The sequence below is a fragment of the Rana temporaria genome, chromosome 12, assembly GCF_905171775.1.
Source record: "Rana temporaria chromosome 12, aRanTem1.1, whole genome shotgun sequence".
In the NCBI taxonomy this organism is placed as follows: domain Eukaryota; kingdom Metazoa; phylum Chordata; class Amphibia; order Anura; family Ranidae; genus Rana; species Rana temporaria.
Window position 1 is genome coordinate 125,412,752 of NC_053500.1, and position 17,388 is coordinate 125,430,139.

The window sequence follows — 17,388 nt, forward strand, 5'->3', positions numbered from 1 at the left end:
TGCTATGAAGACTGGAAAACTCACTGGGAGGGTTGTGTAAACTCCCAAGGTGTGAACTTTGAAGAAGACAATGTTCAATCGTAAAATTTTCAATAAAATTATTTTAAAAAAACGTTTTTACTTTCTGGACACACCTCATAAGACCATTGTGACCGAAGCAAAGCATCAATTTACCACCGTAGTGCTTTTCAATTAGACGGAGGCTGAACTTCCACACCGCTGTCCGGAAATTGCGGCATTAAAATGTATATGGACGGTATACAGACTCTCGGACACACTTGAGAAAGGAGACACACTATATTGTGTATTACTTCTGACCAGCAGCACATTACAAGGAAATTAGCCATGCTGCACCTCAACACAAAATTCATTCCTCCATCTCCTGATGGGAACAGGAAAGAGAAGCTGCCGAAACAAGCTAATCGAGAAGCATACTCGGTGCACACATCATAAACGAGTCTCTAAAAAAAAACTTTAAAAAAAAACAAAACAAAAAAAAAACATGATGGGAGTTCAGCAGATACCCTCTCGGCTTTGTCCATTAGCCGCTGACACTAAGACACTACTTGGGAAAGAGATGGAGCACTGGCTTGTAGTCACCACAGGTAGGCGCAATAGGGTCATAATTCAATGAGGATCAAGTTCCAGTCTCTCCGAGCTCGGTAAGACTCCTCCTCCTCTGCTGGTGTGTAGGGTTGTCGGTGGAGAAAGGAGTGGACCAAACAAAGAGTTGCTCCTAGTCAGTAGAGAAGAGATCCCCAGCGGAAGGAAGGGGCGCCAGTCCACCTGTAACGTTTGGAAGTAGTGACAGGTCCGGCAGGCTCTGTATGTGAGACTTCAACTCTTTCCGGACCTGCGTTACACGCGCAAGCTTCTGTTTGTACTCCTAGAAAAAACAAGACCAGAAATGAGCAAATGTCCAAAATACCATTACAATTTGAAGGTGTTTTCTACACAACACAATACATTTGCTTTATTTCTAAAATAATACATTTTATGGAAAATACTTTATAGCTTATATGCATTTCAACTGTCAATGGGCAGAATTGCAGATGTCTGGGATGGAACGGATCTTCTGGGCTTTGTCTGGTGACAGTATGGGTGAGATTTACTAAAACGGGAGCACTCGGGAATCTGGTACAGCTGTGCACAGTAAGCATCGGAATCTAATTTCAGGTGACACTAATGCCGCGTACAGACGGTCGTTTTTTGTGATGAAAAAAAAACGACGTTTTAAAAAACGTCATTTAAAATGATCGTGTGTGGGCAAAACGTTGTTTTATGTCTTCAAAAAAACGACCAAAAAAAAATTCGAACATGCTCGAATTTTTTGTGTCGTTTTTCAAAACGTCGTTTTTTGTTTCACAGAAATTGACCGTGTGTACCAAAAAATGACGTTTCAAACGACGTTTTTAAACCCGCGCATGCCCAGAAGCTAGTTATGAAGTGAGCTTCAATGGAAAAAAGTGGTGAAACGTAACCTCGCTTTGCTAGAGCATTGTGAAAAAACGATGGTGTGTAGGCAACATCGTTTTTGAAAATGATGTTTCAAAAATGTCGTTTTATTTCATGATTTAAAACGTCGTTTTGTTTCATCACAAAAAACGACCGTCTGTACGCGGCATAAGGCTCCATGCACACTGAAGCTGATCAACTGCAGTTTTGGCTTTTTTTTTTTAAAGCCCATAAACTGAACTCTAAGTTAGCCTATGTGCCCATGCACACCTGGGCGTTTTTTAGTGTTAACGAGCTTTGGAGTTTACTGGCTTTTTTCTGAACCTCCGAAATTTGCGTTCAAAGAGCAGTTTTTTGGTGGGAAAAAAACGATGAAAAACGCTCAAAACCGCCGGTGCCAGCGTTTTTTAGCGTTTTTAATCCATTGAAAAAAAAAGCTACACTGAAAAACGCTGATTAAAGCTATTGTAAAAACGCTAAAAAACGTTGAAAGGCTCCCTGCAAAGCTACTGGCGTTTTTTTTTATAGCTTTTATCAGCTTCAGTGTGCATGGAGCCTAAGGCTTCATGCACACAGCTCCCGCTCCTGTCAGGGGGGGAAATGCTGATCCTCTGTTCATACAATGCATGAACAGAAGATCAGCGATTTCCCCTAGTGAGGCCCCCACAGTAAGAACACACCCAGGGAACATACTTTACCCCTTCCCCGCCCCCTAGTGTTAACCCCTTCACTGCCAGTGGCATTTTTATAGTAATTCAATGCATTTTTATAGCCCTGATTGCTATAAAAATGCCAATGGTCCCAAAAATGTGTCAAAAGTGTCCGCCATAATGTCGCAGTACCGAAAAAAAAAAAAAAAAAACGCTGATCGCCGCCATTTCTGGTAAAAAAAATATATATTAATAAAAATGCCATAAAAATACCCCCTATTTTGTAAACGCTATAACTTTTGCGCAAACCAATCAAACGCTTATTGCGATTTTATTTTTTTACGAAAAATATGTAGAATACGCATCGGCCTAAACTGAGAAAAAAAAACTTTTTTTGATATATTTTTGGGGGATATTTATTATAGCAAAAAGTAAAAAATATTGCATTTTTTTTTTCAAAATTGTCGCTCTATTTTTGTTTATAGCGCAAAAACTAAAAACAGCAGAGGTGATCAAATACCACCAAAAGAAAGCTCTATTTATGGTAAAAAAAGGACGCCAATTTTGTTTGGGAGCCACGTCGCACGACCGCGTAATTGTCAGTTAAAGCGACGCAGTCCCGAATCGCAAAAAGTGCTCTGGTCTTTGGGCAGCAATATGGTCCGGGGGTTAAATTTCTCCACGCCCTTTAATTATTCACTGCGATGACACCAAAGCTGGGCCTGATCATTAGAATAGCGAAGCCCACTGGTCTACAATAAATCAGGGGGGGGGGGGAAATTAAAGAAATATGTGCTACAACATCCGCACTTTACATAACCTTTGTGAATTCCCAATACTAAAGTTTTCCAGGAATTTATGCATTTCCTTGTTTTAAAACGTTCCACCGCTCCTAGGGGTTGAAGGAGACAGGAAGGAAGAGAGTCTGATTTTTAATATAAAAAATAAATAAAATAAAAATCTAATGACAGATTTACAGGTGGACTAGTGATGAAGGAAGGTCAGTTGTGAATACCTGTTATGAGGCCAATATAAGTAAAGTATGGTAGCACACGGTATCTACTTGGCAGGTCTATTTAGACAAGGGGTGGCCCGAGTCATACAAAGCTCATTGTGTACTGCTATGGGGAGGACAAATAGCTTTATCTGACACTGGTGGGAATACATGGAAACCTAGGAAGGAGAATTGATAGAATGAGTGACTAATAGAGGAAATATTGCTCAGAGAAGCATAATGCATCACTAATGTTGATTGCCTAGCAGGGAACACATAAAAAATAAATTGTTCCAACCTGACCGTGAGAATACAATACAGACTACAAATGGATGTCAGATAGTCACCGCAGGGACAGCGATATCCCAGTCTGCAGAACCCCACAGCAAACTGCATGAGAAAACCTGCAGATTTAACGCCAAACTCTAGGTATGATCTGTAATGGGGGGTTGGGGGGGGGGGGTTGTGCAAGGGTGTTAGTTGACCTTTTTGTGTTTTGTGAAAAGGCAAGGCTACTTTCATACTGGCGCAGGGGGGCAGGTGGGTGTTAGCGGTAAATAGATGCTAGTTTTATCAGCGCTTTAATGTTGTTATAGTGGCGCCTTTAAAGGGTTAAAAGCGCCCGCAAAGTGCCTTGCAGGTGCTTCGGCAGCGCTGCCCACTGATTTCAATGGCAGGGACAGTGGAGGAACGGCAGGGGCGGACTGACCATTGGGACTCTCGGGCACTGCCCGAGGGCCCCATGCCACTAGGGGGCCCCATCAGGGTTGCCAGGCTCAATAAAACCAGGGACAGTATGTAAAAATCTGTGTTTTTTTTTTACATCTGTCCCTGGTATGTCCGAAACCGACATGCTTTTGATGTGAAAATCCTGAGATTTTAGCTGCCCAGCCTCCTGCCATGGTGGCCACCTGTAAGCCCGGGGGCCCCATAATCTTCTATTGCCTGGGGGCCCCATGAGTTGTCAGTCCACCCCTGAGGAGCGGTGTATACACCTCCCCAAAGATGCTGCTTGCAGGAATTTTTTTCCTATCCTGCAAGCGCACTGTCCCAGTGTAAAAGCACTCAAAAGGCGCTTTACAGGCGCAAAAAAACACCGGAAAATCACCCCAGTGTGAAAGGGGTCCAAGGGCTCTATCACACGGGCGGACGATTTAGTTCCGCCTGCCAGTTCTTTAGGCGGACCTGAACGGGCGCTCTGTGCTCCTTTATGAGCCACGGATGTCAGCGGTGACATGTCCGCTGACATCCGACCCGCTCCGATCCGCCAAAGTGTGACGGAGGAAAACCCTATTTTCCATCCGCCTGGCGGATCGGGTGACAACGGACTCTACAATCCGTCGTCATCCGATCCCCCATAGGGGAGAGCGGCGCTCTGACAGGTCGGTCCCTGCACAGTGTGCAGAGACAGACCTGTCATCTGCCGGCTCAGCGGGGACCGACAGAGCGATCCCCGCTGAGCAAAGCGGGCCCCGAAAACGGTCTGCCCTGTGTGAAAGAACCCTTAAAGAGGAGCTTCAGCCATACGTGTGAAAACTAAAAATCAGCAGCTACAAAAACTGTGGCTGCTGACTTTTAAAAACACAGACACTCACCTGTCCAGGAATCTAGCGCTGTCCTCACCTGAGCCAGTTTCTTAACCGGTTTTTGGTCCTCAGCATCTTAAAGTGATTGTAAACCTTAAAGCGGAGCTCCACCCTAAAGTGGAGTCCCGCTGATCGGCACCCTCCCCCCTCCGGTGTCACATTTGACACCTTTCAGGGGGGAGTGGGGTGCAGATACCTGTCTAAAGACAGGTATTTGCACCCACTTCCTGGCCGGCATTCACGGGCAAAAGACGGGCATTCCGTCACATCCCGTCGCCCCCCTGTTGTGTGCTGGGAACACTCGGCTCCCAGCACACAGCGGGAGCCAATCGGCGGGCGCGGCGCGACTCGCGCATGCGCCATAGGGAACCGGGCAGTGAAGCCGCAGCGCTTCATTTTCTTGGTTCCCTCAGCGTGGATGGCGGAGGGAGCAGCAGAGAGACGAGCGATCGCTCGTCCTCTGCTGCGATCGGCGCTGGACTCCAGGACAGGTAAGTGTCCTAATATTAAAAGTCAGCAGCTGCAGTATTTGTAGCTGCTGGCTTTTAATATTTTTTTCCCATGGCACATCCTCTAACTTTTTTTTTAAATAAAAAGAAACATGCCTATACTTACCTGCTCTGTGCAATAGTTTTACACAGAGCAGCCATGATCCTCCTCTTCTCGGGTCCCCCGCCACCCCCCCTCGTCATCGAATGTCCCCAAATAAAGCCGCTTTCCCTGGGAGCACCCGTGCAGTGAAGTTCTGCTTTAAGAATCCTGTTGTGTGCATATATACCATTTATACTATTATATATTTCAAGCATAGTACTTTTCTTTTTATGTGCAGCAGATCAAGGATATGCTTCTACACATATACTGTAGTGAGTGCAATGACCACAAATGGACAGAGTCCACAATTTCCCTAGTGATATTTGCTTTATTAGTCACACAAGCATAAACAAACCCCTCCAAGTCTGCTTTCCCACCACATGTCATCTCATCAAACATCAAATCTCTCCGGGGAATGGAAAAGGACAAATGCTGCTAAACTAGTGACTGTCCCCAGCGTAGGGGTGAAATCCGGACCTGTCCCTCAAATATTTTTTAACCATGTGTTTCTATGTATCATCAGAGTGCAGTAAATGTATCTCTCTCTCGCTTTATATATATATATATATATATTTATATACACACACATATATATATACACTTATTTTATATTTTGAAGAAAGAAAAACATAATGGCCCAGATTCACAAAGGAGATACGACGGCATATCTCTGAGTCTGGGCGGTCGTATCTATGCGCCTGACTCTTAGAATCAGTTACGCATAGATTTCTATTAGATCCGACCGGCGTAAGTCTCTTACGCCGTCGGATCTTAACCGCATATTTACGCTGGCCGCTAGGGGCGTGTACGCTGATCTACGCTTAGAAATATGTAAATCAGCTAGATCCGCAAATTCACGAACGTACGCCCGGCCGACGCAGTACAGATACGCCGTTTACGTTAGGCTTTTCCCAGCGTAAAGTTACCCCTGCTATATGAGGCGTACATGCGGCGTACCAATGTTAAGTATGGACATCGTTCCCGCGTCAAATTTTGAATATTTTACGTCGTTTGCGTAAGTCGTCCGTGAGGCAGGACGTCATTTACGTTCACGTCAAAACCAATACGTCCTTGCGGCGTATTAGGAGCAATGCACACTGGGATATTCCACGGACGGCGCATGCGCCGTTCGTGAAATACGTCAATCACGTCGGGTCACAAGTTATTTACATAAAACGCCCCCCTGTTCCACATTTGAATTAGGCGGGCTTACGCCGGCTTATTTACGCTACGCCGCCGCAACTTACAGAGCAAGTGCTTTGAGAATACGGCACTTACTCGTCTAAGTTGTGGAGGTGTAACGTAAATAGGATACGTTGCGCCCACACAAAAATACGCCGATCTACGAGAATCTGGCCCAATAAATCTAGAAACATGCAAAGGTAAGCATGAAGAACCGTAACTTTCAGGTGGATGGAAACAGTGCCCACCTGGAGGAGCTCCACCCAAAAGGGAAAGTTCCGCTCATCTGCTTCCTCCCCAGGTTTTTGACAGGTACCCATGCCCACTTACGGGAGACCTGGCTGCAGCGAGGTCCCTCGGAAGGTCAGCCCCCCTCCTCCTTCCCCCACCGACAGGCCATTCTGAAAGCGCAGAACGCTTGCGCAATAGGTAACCGGCTGTGAAGCCGCAAGGCTTCACTTCCAGTTTCCCTTACAGGCAATGGTGGCAGCAGCACCCCACAGCCAATGTTTCCATCGGCTGGGGTGCCGACATCACCGATTTCCAGGACAGGCAACTGTCCTTATATTAAAAGTCAGCAGCTACAGTATTTGTAGCTGCTGACTTTTCATTTTTGTGGGGGGACTGGACCTCCGCTTTAACCACTTGCTGAGCAGCTGCTGTCATTATACTGCGGCCAGTTGGCTCCATTACACAAATCGGCATAGCTGTATGTCGGTGACCGGCGGAAGCGATGTCTGCCGGCCACCCGCGATCGCTCTAGAGAGGCACAACAGGGATCTGTCAAATGTAAACAAACAGATCCCCGTTCTGTCAGGGGAGTAGAGAGAGAGTCTGTTCCTAGTGATCAGGAACAGCGATCTGTCTCATCCTCCAGTCAGTCCCATCCCCCCCAGAGTTAGAAACCCCTCCCAGGGAACACATTTAACCCCTTGATCACCATCAGTGTTAACCCCTTCCCTGCCAGTGTAATTTATACAGTAATCAGTACATTTTTATAGCACTGATCGCTGTATAAATGTCACTGGTCCCCAAAAATTGTCAAAAGTGTCCGATCTGTCCACCGCAATGTCGCAGTCCCAGAAAAAAAAAAAACCGCTGATCGTCGCCAATACTAGTAAAAAATAAATAAGATATCTCTCTCTCATATATATATATATATATATATATATATATATATATATATATATATATACACACACATATATATATACATACATATATATATACACACACACACACACACACCGTATTTATTGGCGTATATCGCACACTTTTTTTGCCCTTAAAATCAGGGCAAGATCGTGGGTGTGCGATATACGCTTCCCGCGCTGTGTTTGAACCACTCCGTCGACATATACCGAGCGCTGTACACTCGGGCAGGCTCGGCTCCGCTCGCAGTCACGTCCTGTGCGTCCTTTACGCGAGAGGAGCCGAGTCTGCCCAAGTATACCCGAGCGTACTGCGCTCGGTATATGTCGGCGGAGTGGTTCAAACACAGCGTGGGAAGTGGGGATCGGCTGAAAAACACAGCCGGGAGGACACCACGATGGCCGCCGGACCGGACAAGGCTGCCGATGGACGCCGGGCAAGACACCGACGAGCGGCATCCAAACTAAGTATTTCTTTTTTTCCCAGGAATTTTCCTTCTAGGTTGGGGGTGCGCGCTATACGCCAGGGCGCGTTATATGAAGATAAATACGGTATATATATATATATATATATATATATATTATATATATATATATATATATATATATATATATATATATAAAAATAAAAGATATGCTATAAATCTATCCCCATTTTGTAGACGCTATAACTTTTGTCCAAACCAATATATATATATATATATATATATATATATATATATATATATATATATATATATATATATATATATATATATATATATATATACGCTTATTGCCATTTTTCTTTGTAACCAAAAATATGTAGAATAATACATATTGGCCTAAACTTAGGAAGCAATTTGTTTATTTATTTACATATTTTTGGGGGATAGGGTTGACTTTTAATCCAGGTAGGTAAAACAGCTTGCATACTCTATGCGTTTCAACAGTATAGAGCAGGGGTCCCCAAACTGTGGCCCAAGGGCCGGATGTGGCCCTTTGCTAGCCTTCATCTGGCCCTTGGGGCAGTATGTCTCCCAATGATATGAGGCACTATTCCTCCCAATGGCACCAACAATGGGGCAATATTTTTTAGACTAATAGCAATGATGGAGCACTATTACTCCAACTACTGCCCACCAACACTGGGGCCACGTGTATTCTCACTGATGCTTGGCCCTGGGGCATTTTCTACCCCAACTGGTCAGAATCCGGCACCCCTCAAGTCGGGAAGACTGTAAACTGGCCCTTAGCTTTAAAAGTATGGAGACCCCTGGTATAGAGGCTTAGCTTGAGTGTTCCCTTTTATATCCTATTTAATTATGCAAACCCTGGAAAGCCTTGTTCTCATTAAGCACATTTGCACCCAATCAGCACTCAGAGGTTGAAGGTGAAGGCAATAACGAGGCACAGATGCAAACAAGAGCTTAAGAAATTAGATGTCATTAATTTGCAGATGTCATCTACAACCTCTCACCCCTTTTGCTCCCATTTCCAAAAGCAAGAGCTTCTTTTGAACAACTTGTGGTGGCGGCACCAGCACTTATCTGCCATGTACAGGATGACAGTTACACGGTTATATTTAGTGATTCATGCTCTATTCAGCATTTTTGGGGGAACTGTAACAGAGTGAAAAACGATAACGGTGCATGGGAGGTCACTGGATAACAAGAAGAGCTTTAACAGAGAAAATCCAAAGTCCAATTGAACTTTGTTTATTTCAGTTAAAAAATATTCCAGGTGTATCAAAACAATACACATGATCCGATTTTCCACAGACAGCTTAGGACTTTTGTCTGAAGGCCATTGGCCGTACAAACGACAAAGAATTGTTGTCCAACAAAAGTGAAACTACGCGCTTTTCCAGCTCTTTAGCGCCACCCTTTGGGAAACGTCTGCTAATGTTGTCTTATGGCAGGGTTTGACAAATTTGCTTGGAATCTAGGAGCTAGCTAAAAAAGTTAGGAGCCAGAAAACGCACCCCTTCCCGACGAGCTTGCGCGCAGAAGCAAACACATACGTGAGCAGCGCCCGCATATGTAAATGGTGTTCAAACCACACATGTGAGGTATCACCGCGATTGGTAGAGCGAGAGCAATAATTCTAGCCCTAGACCTTCTCTGTAACTCAAAACATGCAACCTGTAGATTTTTTTAAACGTCGCCTATGGAGATTTTAAAGGGTAAAAGTTTGTCGGCATTCCACGAGCGGACGCAATTTTGAAACGTGACATGTTGGGTATCAATTTACTCGGCGTAACATTATCTTTCATAATATTAAAAGAAATGGGGATAACTTTACTGTTGTCTTATTTTTTAATTAAAAAAAAGTGTAATTTTTCCCCAAAAAAGTGCGCTTGTAAGACCGCTGCGCAAATACAGCGTGACAGAAAGTATTGCAACGATCGCCATTTTATGCTATTGAGCATTCCCACTAATTAAGAATAATAAAAAAACTAATAACAATACTGGGAATGCTATTGAGCATTCCCACTAATTATAATGGTCATTCCTTAAGAGGAGTCAAGAAAATTAAAATGGCAAACTCAAAAGTTGCTTTGGGCAACCAGTTTATTTCCCCCTCATCTATTACCAAGGCTGCATTCACACCTTAGCGTAGGCGATTTGCGGCGTTTTTTACCGCGATTTGCCACGACAAATTGGGGCATTTTTTACCGCGGTTTTGTATGGGTCATTGTCGGCTATGGAAAACGCCGACGCCGCCCGATATGCATGACAAAAAAGGGTCCGGGACTTGCTTCAGGCGTTCGGCGTGGAGATGTGAACCATCTCCATAGACAATAATGTTATTTTCCCCTCCAGCGTATTGTAGCGTCACGCTTCAGGCGACAAAACGCCTAGGTGTGAATACAGCCTTAAGCTACATACATGGATACATGCAATACATGGATTGAAATTCGGCAGGGCTAAAAGGAACTGACCGAACTTCTATGAATGGGGACAGTGATTGTACAGAAGTCGATCTACCTACCTGGACTACCACCCTGTCAAGTTTTTCCCCCATTTGATCAGTGATGCCAGCTGTAGTCGGCAGTATTGATCAGTGGTAATCTGGTGGCAGAACAAAATAGCTTGAATGTATGGATAGGGGAATTGGGTCACTATTTTTATCGATCAACCCACTGGTTGGACAAAGAAAAAAAAAAAATCATGTATGTGCTGCCTAAGGGCAAGTACAGATGAAAAAAATCAGATCCTTAAAGGAGTTGTAAAGGAAATTTTTTTTTTTCTGAAATGACTGTTTACAGGGTATAGAGACATAATAGTTAACGGATTCCTTTTAAAAATGATTAAACATAGATAAAAATCAATCATATAATGTTCCTGCAGTTTTAGTTTCGTTTTTGCATGTTTCCTGCTTCTGTGATGTACAGAGCCACAGAGCCAATACAGGGCAGTGATGGTTTGTAAAACGAAACCGATTGATGCTGTGAGGTTTTAGACACACAGTAATCACACCTCCTTGATTAGTGACCACAGAGAGAAAGCTCCCAGTACTGTGGTTATCAGGAAACAGACAACCAGGAAGTGTGGAGATCAGAGAAGAATTACAGCAACTTGAGAGCAAAAACTAACAATGAGGACATGAAAACAGCACTGCATTAAGGTAAAGGAAGCTATTAAGATAAAAAAAAAAAATTCCTTTACAAACCCTTTAAAGGAGTTGTAAAGGCAGGAGGTTTTTTTATCTTAACACATTCTATGCATTAAGATAAAAAAACTTTCTGTGTGTAGCCGCCTCCCCAGCACCCCCTTAATTACCTACCCGAGCCCTTCTTTCTCCAGCAATGTCCACGATCCCCTCAGCCATCCAGGACACTCCTCCTGATTGGCTGAGACAGAGCAGCGGCGCCACTGGCTCCCGTGGCTGTCAAAGTCCGTCAGCCAGCCTATCAGGGAAGAGAGGGGGCGGGGCCACTTCGGCTACGTTTCTGAATGGATACACAGAGCTCTGACTTGGCTTGTGTGCCCCCTGATAAAGCTGCTGGCTGAGGGGCACTCAAAGGAGGGAGGGGCTAGGAGCAGCGAAGAGGCACCCGAGAAGAGGAGGATCTGGGCTGCCGGAGCGGCGATACCGGAAAGGCACTCGGAGGAGAGGCGGCGGAGGAGGAGGGGAACGAGGAGCGCTTCGGGGGCTTCGATCTCAGGTAAGTGCCACATAATGAGCTAGTAGGCTAAGCCTACTAGCTCATTATGATTTTTCTTGCAGGTTTTTTTTTCCAGGAAACAATTTTAGGGTATTCCTTCCTCTTTAATCAATTCCCGCCCGGGCCATAGGGGATTTATGTCCGGGAAGTGGTTCTGAAATCCTGACTGGACGTCCATGGACGTCCTGCAGGATTTCGTGGGGGCAAGCAGCGATCGGTGATGCGGGGTGTCAGTCCGGCAGAGGCTCTTTACCACGTGATCAGCCGTGTCCAATCACGGCTGATCACGATGTAAACAGGCAGAGACGTCGATGGTTCTTCCTCACTCGCGTCTGACAGACGCGAGTAGAGAACAGCCGATCGGCGGCTCTCCTGACAGGGGGGGGGTTCGCGCTGATTGGACCACCAGGGAAGCCCACACTGGACCACCAGGGAAGGGCAAACAAAAAAAAAGGGGGGCAAAAAAATAAAAGTCATTAGGAAAAAAAAAAAAAAAAGAGCATTAAAAAAAAAAAAAAAAAAAAAACGCCAATTTTGTTTGGGTACAGTGTAGCATGACTGCGCAATTGCCATTCAAAGTGCGACAGCGCTTAAAGCTGAAAATTGGCTTGGGCGGGAAGGTGCGTAAGTGCCTGGTATGGAAGTGGTTAAAATACAAGAAAGAATACATATGCCTCTATTTAAACAATATTTTTTGGCCCGCATTTCAGATTAAACGAATGGAATGCTGCTAGTACTAGGTTATCATTTGCAATAGGCAGGACTCTTTCTAGAGATAGAAACCATCTCTGACGTGTGATTTTACCTCCAGCTTCTTCTCCTTATTGCTCAAAGTATCCTTTTGGGTCTGTGTGTACTCCAGTAGCATCTTTGCCAGCTGCCGGCGATCATCTAGTTCTGCCGCTAGCCGACCATTATACTCTGCCAGCAGCAGACATGCCTCATCTACCGTCTTGGAAAGTCGCTCTGCTGTCTCTTTGTCTGCAAATAAAAAAATGCAAAAACGTTACAGGAATTTAAGAGCATGTGCCTTGATTTTGATGTCCAGCAAAGGCAGGCTTCTGTTCTCAAACACTACATTGTCAGCAATCAATTGAAACGCATTTAGAATAAGGCTGTCATCCAAATCTACAGGGCTTAATGATGGGAAGGGCAGTAAAATAATGCCGAATTAATGCAAATGTTAGCATTGAAGAACATTTTCAGAAACCCGTTACGGTGCCATTCAAAATTTGTCTGAGGTGGAAAAAAGCTAAATCTGAACTTTTTCCTCTGGCAGTAATGGGTAATGTAGGAACCTGTGCAAGCAGAGAGATGCACAATAAAAAATAAATCTTAATGAAGATTTAGTCCAGATTTTCGGTAGATGTTACAGTTAGTGCCGGTTCACACTACCGCGACTCAGGATCCGACTTGTGTCGCCCCAAGTCGCGCGACATGAGAAATTCAATCGAAGTGAAGGAGAGCCGTCTTAATGTACACTACTGAAGTCGCTCCCACTTCAGAAAAGATTCCTGTACTACTTCAAGGCGACTTCTACCCATTGATTTCAATGGAAGTTGCCTCCAAAGTCGGATCTCTATCTTAAAGGGGTTGTAAAGGTAAACGTTTTTTCACCTTAAAGTGGAGGTTCACCCTAAAACAATTATCCAACATTACATCCAGCATACCGACGACATGTACAGTATTGCTGGTATTTTTTTTTTTTCGCCGTACATACCGTTTAATTGTTATTTCCCCCCCCCCCCCCCCCCCAGGCTTCCGGGTTCTGATTCCCGTGGGACTGGGCATTCCTATTGAGCGCTTAGATGATTGACGTCTGGTGAAACACTTCCCATGGCGCATAAGGCGCGTCACCAGTTATCCATAAATAGCCGACCTGCGGGTCGGCGCTATATGGCGCCTGCGCCCGCCGTGTAGAGCGGACTGCGCAGGCGCCATATAGAGCCGACTCGCAGGTCGGCTATTTACAGAAAACTGGTGACGCGCTTTATGCGCCATGGGAAGTTTTTCACCAGACGTCCATCATCTAAGCTCTCAATAGGAACGCGGAATTTACTCATTGTATGATGTGTATACCTTGTGTATCTTCACAAACTGTATATTCCATTGTTAGATGACCACATGTTTTATATGTTTCAACACTTTAAAAAAAAAAATTGTGTTCTACTTTGTACAATAAATTATACTACTTTTTACCCTTTGTGGTTATATAAATCTGTGCCTACAAAGTCCAGCCCTTGAGGGGAAACTTATTTTCTACATTTAGTTTAGGATGTTGGCCAGTATCGCAACAGAACGTTTTTTTATAAACCTTCTCCCCTTATTTTGATACAAATCTCAGAAAGGAGGCTCGAGTGCGTAAATAAAGTGTTGAAAAAGAGAGAGAGAAAAAAAAAAAAAAAGAACTCAGATAGAAATATCTTAACCACTAGAGAGCCGCGCTATAGACGAAAGACGTCCACAGCGCGGCTCTCAAGTGCCGGGTGGACGTCCTTTTATGTGCATTCCCCCGCGCGCGCCGCAGGGGGCGCGCAGCGGGGGAAACACTGTGCCCGGCACATCGCTGAGATGCCGATGCGCGTGCCTGGCGGCCGTGATGTCCGCCAGGTACCCGCGATCGGCGGTGACAGCAGGGACGTGGAGCTCTGTGTGTGTAAACACAGAGCTCCACGTCCTGTCAGGGAGAGAGAAAACCGATTCTGTGTCCCTTGTACATAGGGACACAGCATCGGTCACCTCCCCCAGTCAGTCCCCCTCCACACACAGTTAGAACACACCCAGGGAATACATTTAACTCCTTCCTCACCCCCTAGTGTTAACCCCTTCCCTGCCAGGCACATTTATACAGTAATTAGCATATTTTTAGCACTGATCGCTGTATAAATGTGAATGGTCCCAAAATTGTGTCAAAAGTGTCCGATATGTCCGCCGCAATATCGCAGGCCTGACAAAAAAAAAAAAAAAAAAAAAGCAGATCTCCGCCGTTACTAGTAAAAAATAAATCCATCCCCTATTTTGTAGGCGCTATAACTTTTGCGCAAACCAATCAATATACGCTTATTGCGATTTTTTTTAACAAAAATATGTAGAAGAATACGTATCGGCCTAAAAAGAGGAAAAAAAATATAAAAAATAAATAAAAAATTGGGAATTATATCAAAAAGTAAAAAAACATTGTGTTTTATTTTCAAAATGTTCTGTCTTTTTTTGTTTATAGCGCAAACAATTAAAATCGCAGAGATGATCAAATGCCACCAAAAGAAAGCTCTATTTGTGGGGAAAAAAAATGATAAAAATATAATTTGGGTACAGTGTTGTATGACCGCGCAATTGTCATTGAAAATGCGTCAGCGCTGAAAGCTGAAAATTGGTCTGGGCACGAAGGGGGTTTAAGTGCCCGGTAATGAAGTGGTTAAAGAAGGAATAAACAGAAACTTTTAAGTGCTAGACACTCTCAAAGAAAACAAGTTGTTTTCTACAATAAATGAGCCGTTTGAGATTTCTATAAAAGCCAGATCACAGGATTCAGGATTCGGCTGCCCATATTGACACCATGGTGCCTGATAGCCAACAGCACATCCTTCATCGAGATCTTAAAGTTTCTAAAGTCACATAGAGGGAGAAAAAGAGAGAGCGGACCTGTAATCTTCTCCAGTAAAGACACGTCCTGGACCTCCTGCGGAAGGGAGGCAATTTTCTGCCTTACTGCTGCATCTCCAGAGGCGGCATTCTCCAGGTCCTGCAGAGCTTTAATGAGATCATCGGTCTGCGGGAGAGAGAAAGAGAGGTAAAAGCACACTCTGGATGAAAGGATCATGGGGAAGGAGAGGGCTAACACAACAACAACAAATTTCACAGAACATCATGGATTAGAACGTTTAGGTTATACAGTAAATGGAGCAAAGAACCCCAAAACTGAGCAATTGTATATAAAAGCTGCCTACTCATCAATTCTGCATTGTGCGATTTATTTATCAGGCCACAAGACGGTCATTGATAAGGATTACATATACTTTAAACTGTAATTGGGGGTCACACTTTTATAGTCTTAGAAACAGTGGTTAGAGCCGCTGTCAGCTTTTTACTGCTAACACCGGATATCCTGTCCAGCACTGTTGCCCACAGTCAGAATAGAAAGGTGTGAATCCAAATAAAACAATAGCCAGCACTCCCTACGCAGGGAGATTTAGTCCCCTTTCACATTGAGGCGTTTTTCATGCGGTACAGCGCTAAAAATAGCGCTGCTATACCGCATGAAAAAATCATGCCCTGCAGGCTTCCATGTGAAAGCCCGAAGGCTTTCACACTGAAGTGGTGCGCTAGCAGGACCGCTCCAAAAGTCCTGCTAGCCGCATCTTTGGAGCGGTATAGGAGCGGGGTGTTTACCGCTCCTATACCGCGCCCTCCCATTGAAATCAATGGTAAACCGCAGTAATACCGCCCGCAATGCGCCTCTGCAGAGGCGCACTGCGGGCGGTATTAACCCTTTTACGGCCACTAGCAGGGGTTAAAAACTGCACCGCTAGCGCCCGAATATCGCAGTAAATACTACAAATAGCGCGGCTATACCGCCACCGCACCTCCATTGCCCAATGTGAAAGCAGCCCAAGTTCTCCTGCTGTGTGAACCCAGTTGCTTTTTTCCATTACGGTGCTGCAGAGCGGGGTGTTTACTGCTCCTATACCGCGCCCTCCCATTGAAATCAATGGGAAACCGCGGTAATACCGCCCGCAATGCGCCTCTGCAGAGGCGCATTGCGGGCGGTATTAACCCTTTTTCGGACGCTAGCGGGGGTTAAAACCACACTGCTAGCGCCCCGAATATCGCGGTAAATATGACGGTATAGTGGCGCTAAAAATATCGCTGCTATACAGTAACCGCACCTCCACTGCCCAATGTAAAAGGGGCCTTACTAAAACTGGCGCACAAAGAATTTGGTGCAGCTGTGCATGGCAGCCAATCAGCTTTTGACGTCAGCTTGTTCAAATTATTATTAATATACAGGATTTATATAGCGCCAACAGTTTGCGCAGCGCTTTACATCAGGGAAGACAGTACAGTCACAATACAAATCAATACAGGAGGGATCAGAGGGCCCTGCTCGTTAGAGCTTACAATCTAGAAGGGAGGGTCAAGTGGAACAAAGGGTAGTTAGCTGTGGGAGATGATCAGATGGACTCAAATGAAAATACAGTTAGGTGTGGGAAGGATAGGCTTCTCTGAAGAGGAGGGTTTTCAGGGATCCTCTAAAAGCTAATAGAGAAGGAGATAGATGGATAGATTGGGGTAAGGAGTTCCATAGGCTTGGAGAGGCTCTAGAAAAGTCCCGGAGACAAGCATAGGAGCAGGTGATAAAGTGGCTGTAAACCCTTCCATATGCCCAGTGAAGCGACTGGTCTCAGGTGATGCCCATAGATAAAATAAACCTCCTTACATAAGTTGTACATGTTTCTCTGCAGCATTCTCTTCTCCACAGATATTCAAAGTCCTGAACTTGGGCTGGATTTACACCTATGCAGTTTTAGTGCTTTTTGCATTTTGTAGATTTGCACTACAGTCCATTTAACATGGTTTCCTATGCAACACGTTCTGTAGTGCAAATCTGCAAAAAGCACTAATAATGAAT

At 44.7% G+C, this 17,388-nt stretch overlaps 1 protein-coding gene across 2 annotated transcripts in view; it reads right to left on the minus strand.

The window, feature by feature from the left end:
- Positions 1-278: 278 nt before the first annotated feature.
- Positions 279-17,388, minus strand: part of RPRD1B (regulation of nuclear pre-mRNA domain containing 1B) — a 95,844-nt gene continuing 78,734 nt past the window's right edge. For both annotated transcript variants that reach the window (XM_040330570.1, XM_040330569.1), the window contains 3 exons: positions 15,402-15,528; positions 12,565-12,740; positions 279-886 (listed from right to left, as the gene is read on the minus strand). In XM_040330570.1, the coding sequence (XP_040186504.1) occupies positions 737-886; positions 12,565-12,740; positions 15,402-15,528 (453 nt within the window). In that variant the 3' untranslated portion in view covers positions 279-736. The remainder of the gene's footprint in view (positions 887-12,564; positions 12,741-15,401; positions 15,529-17,388) is intronic.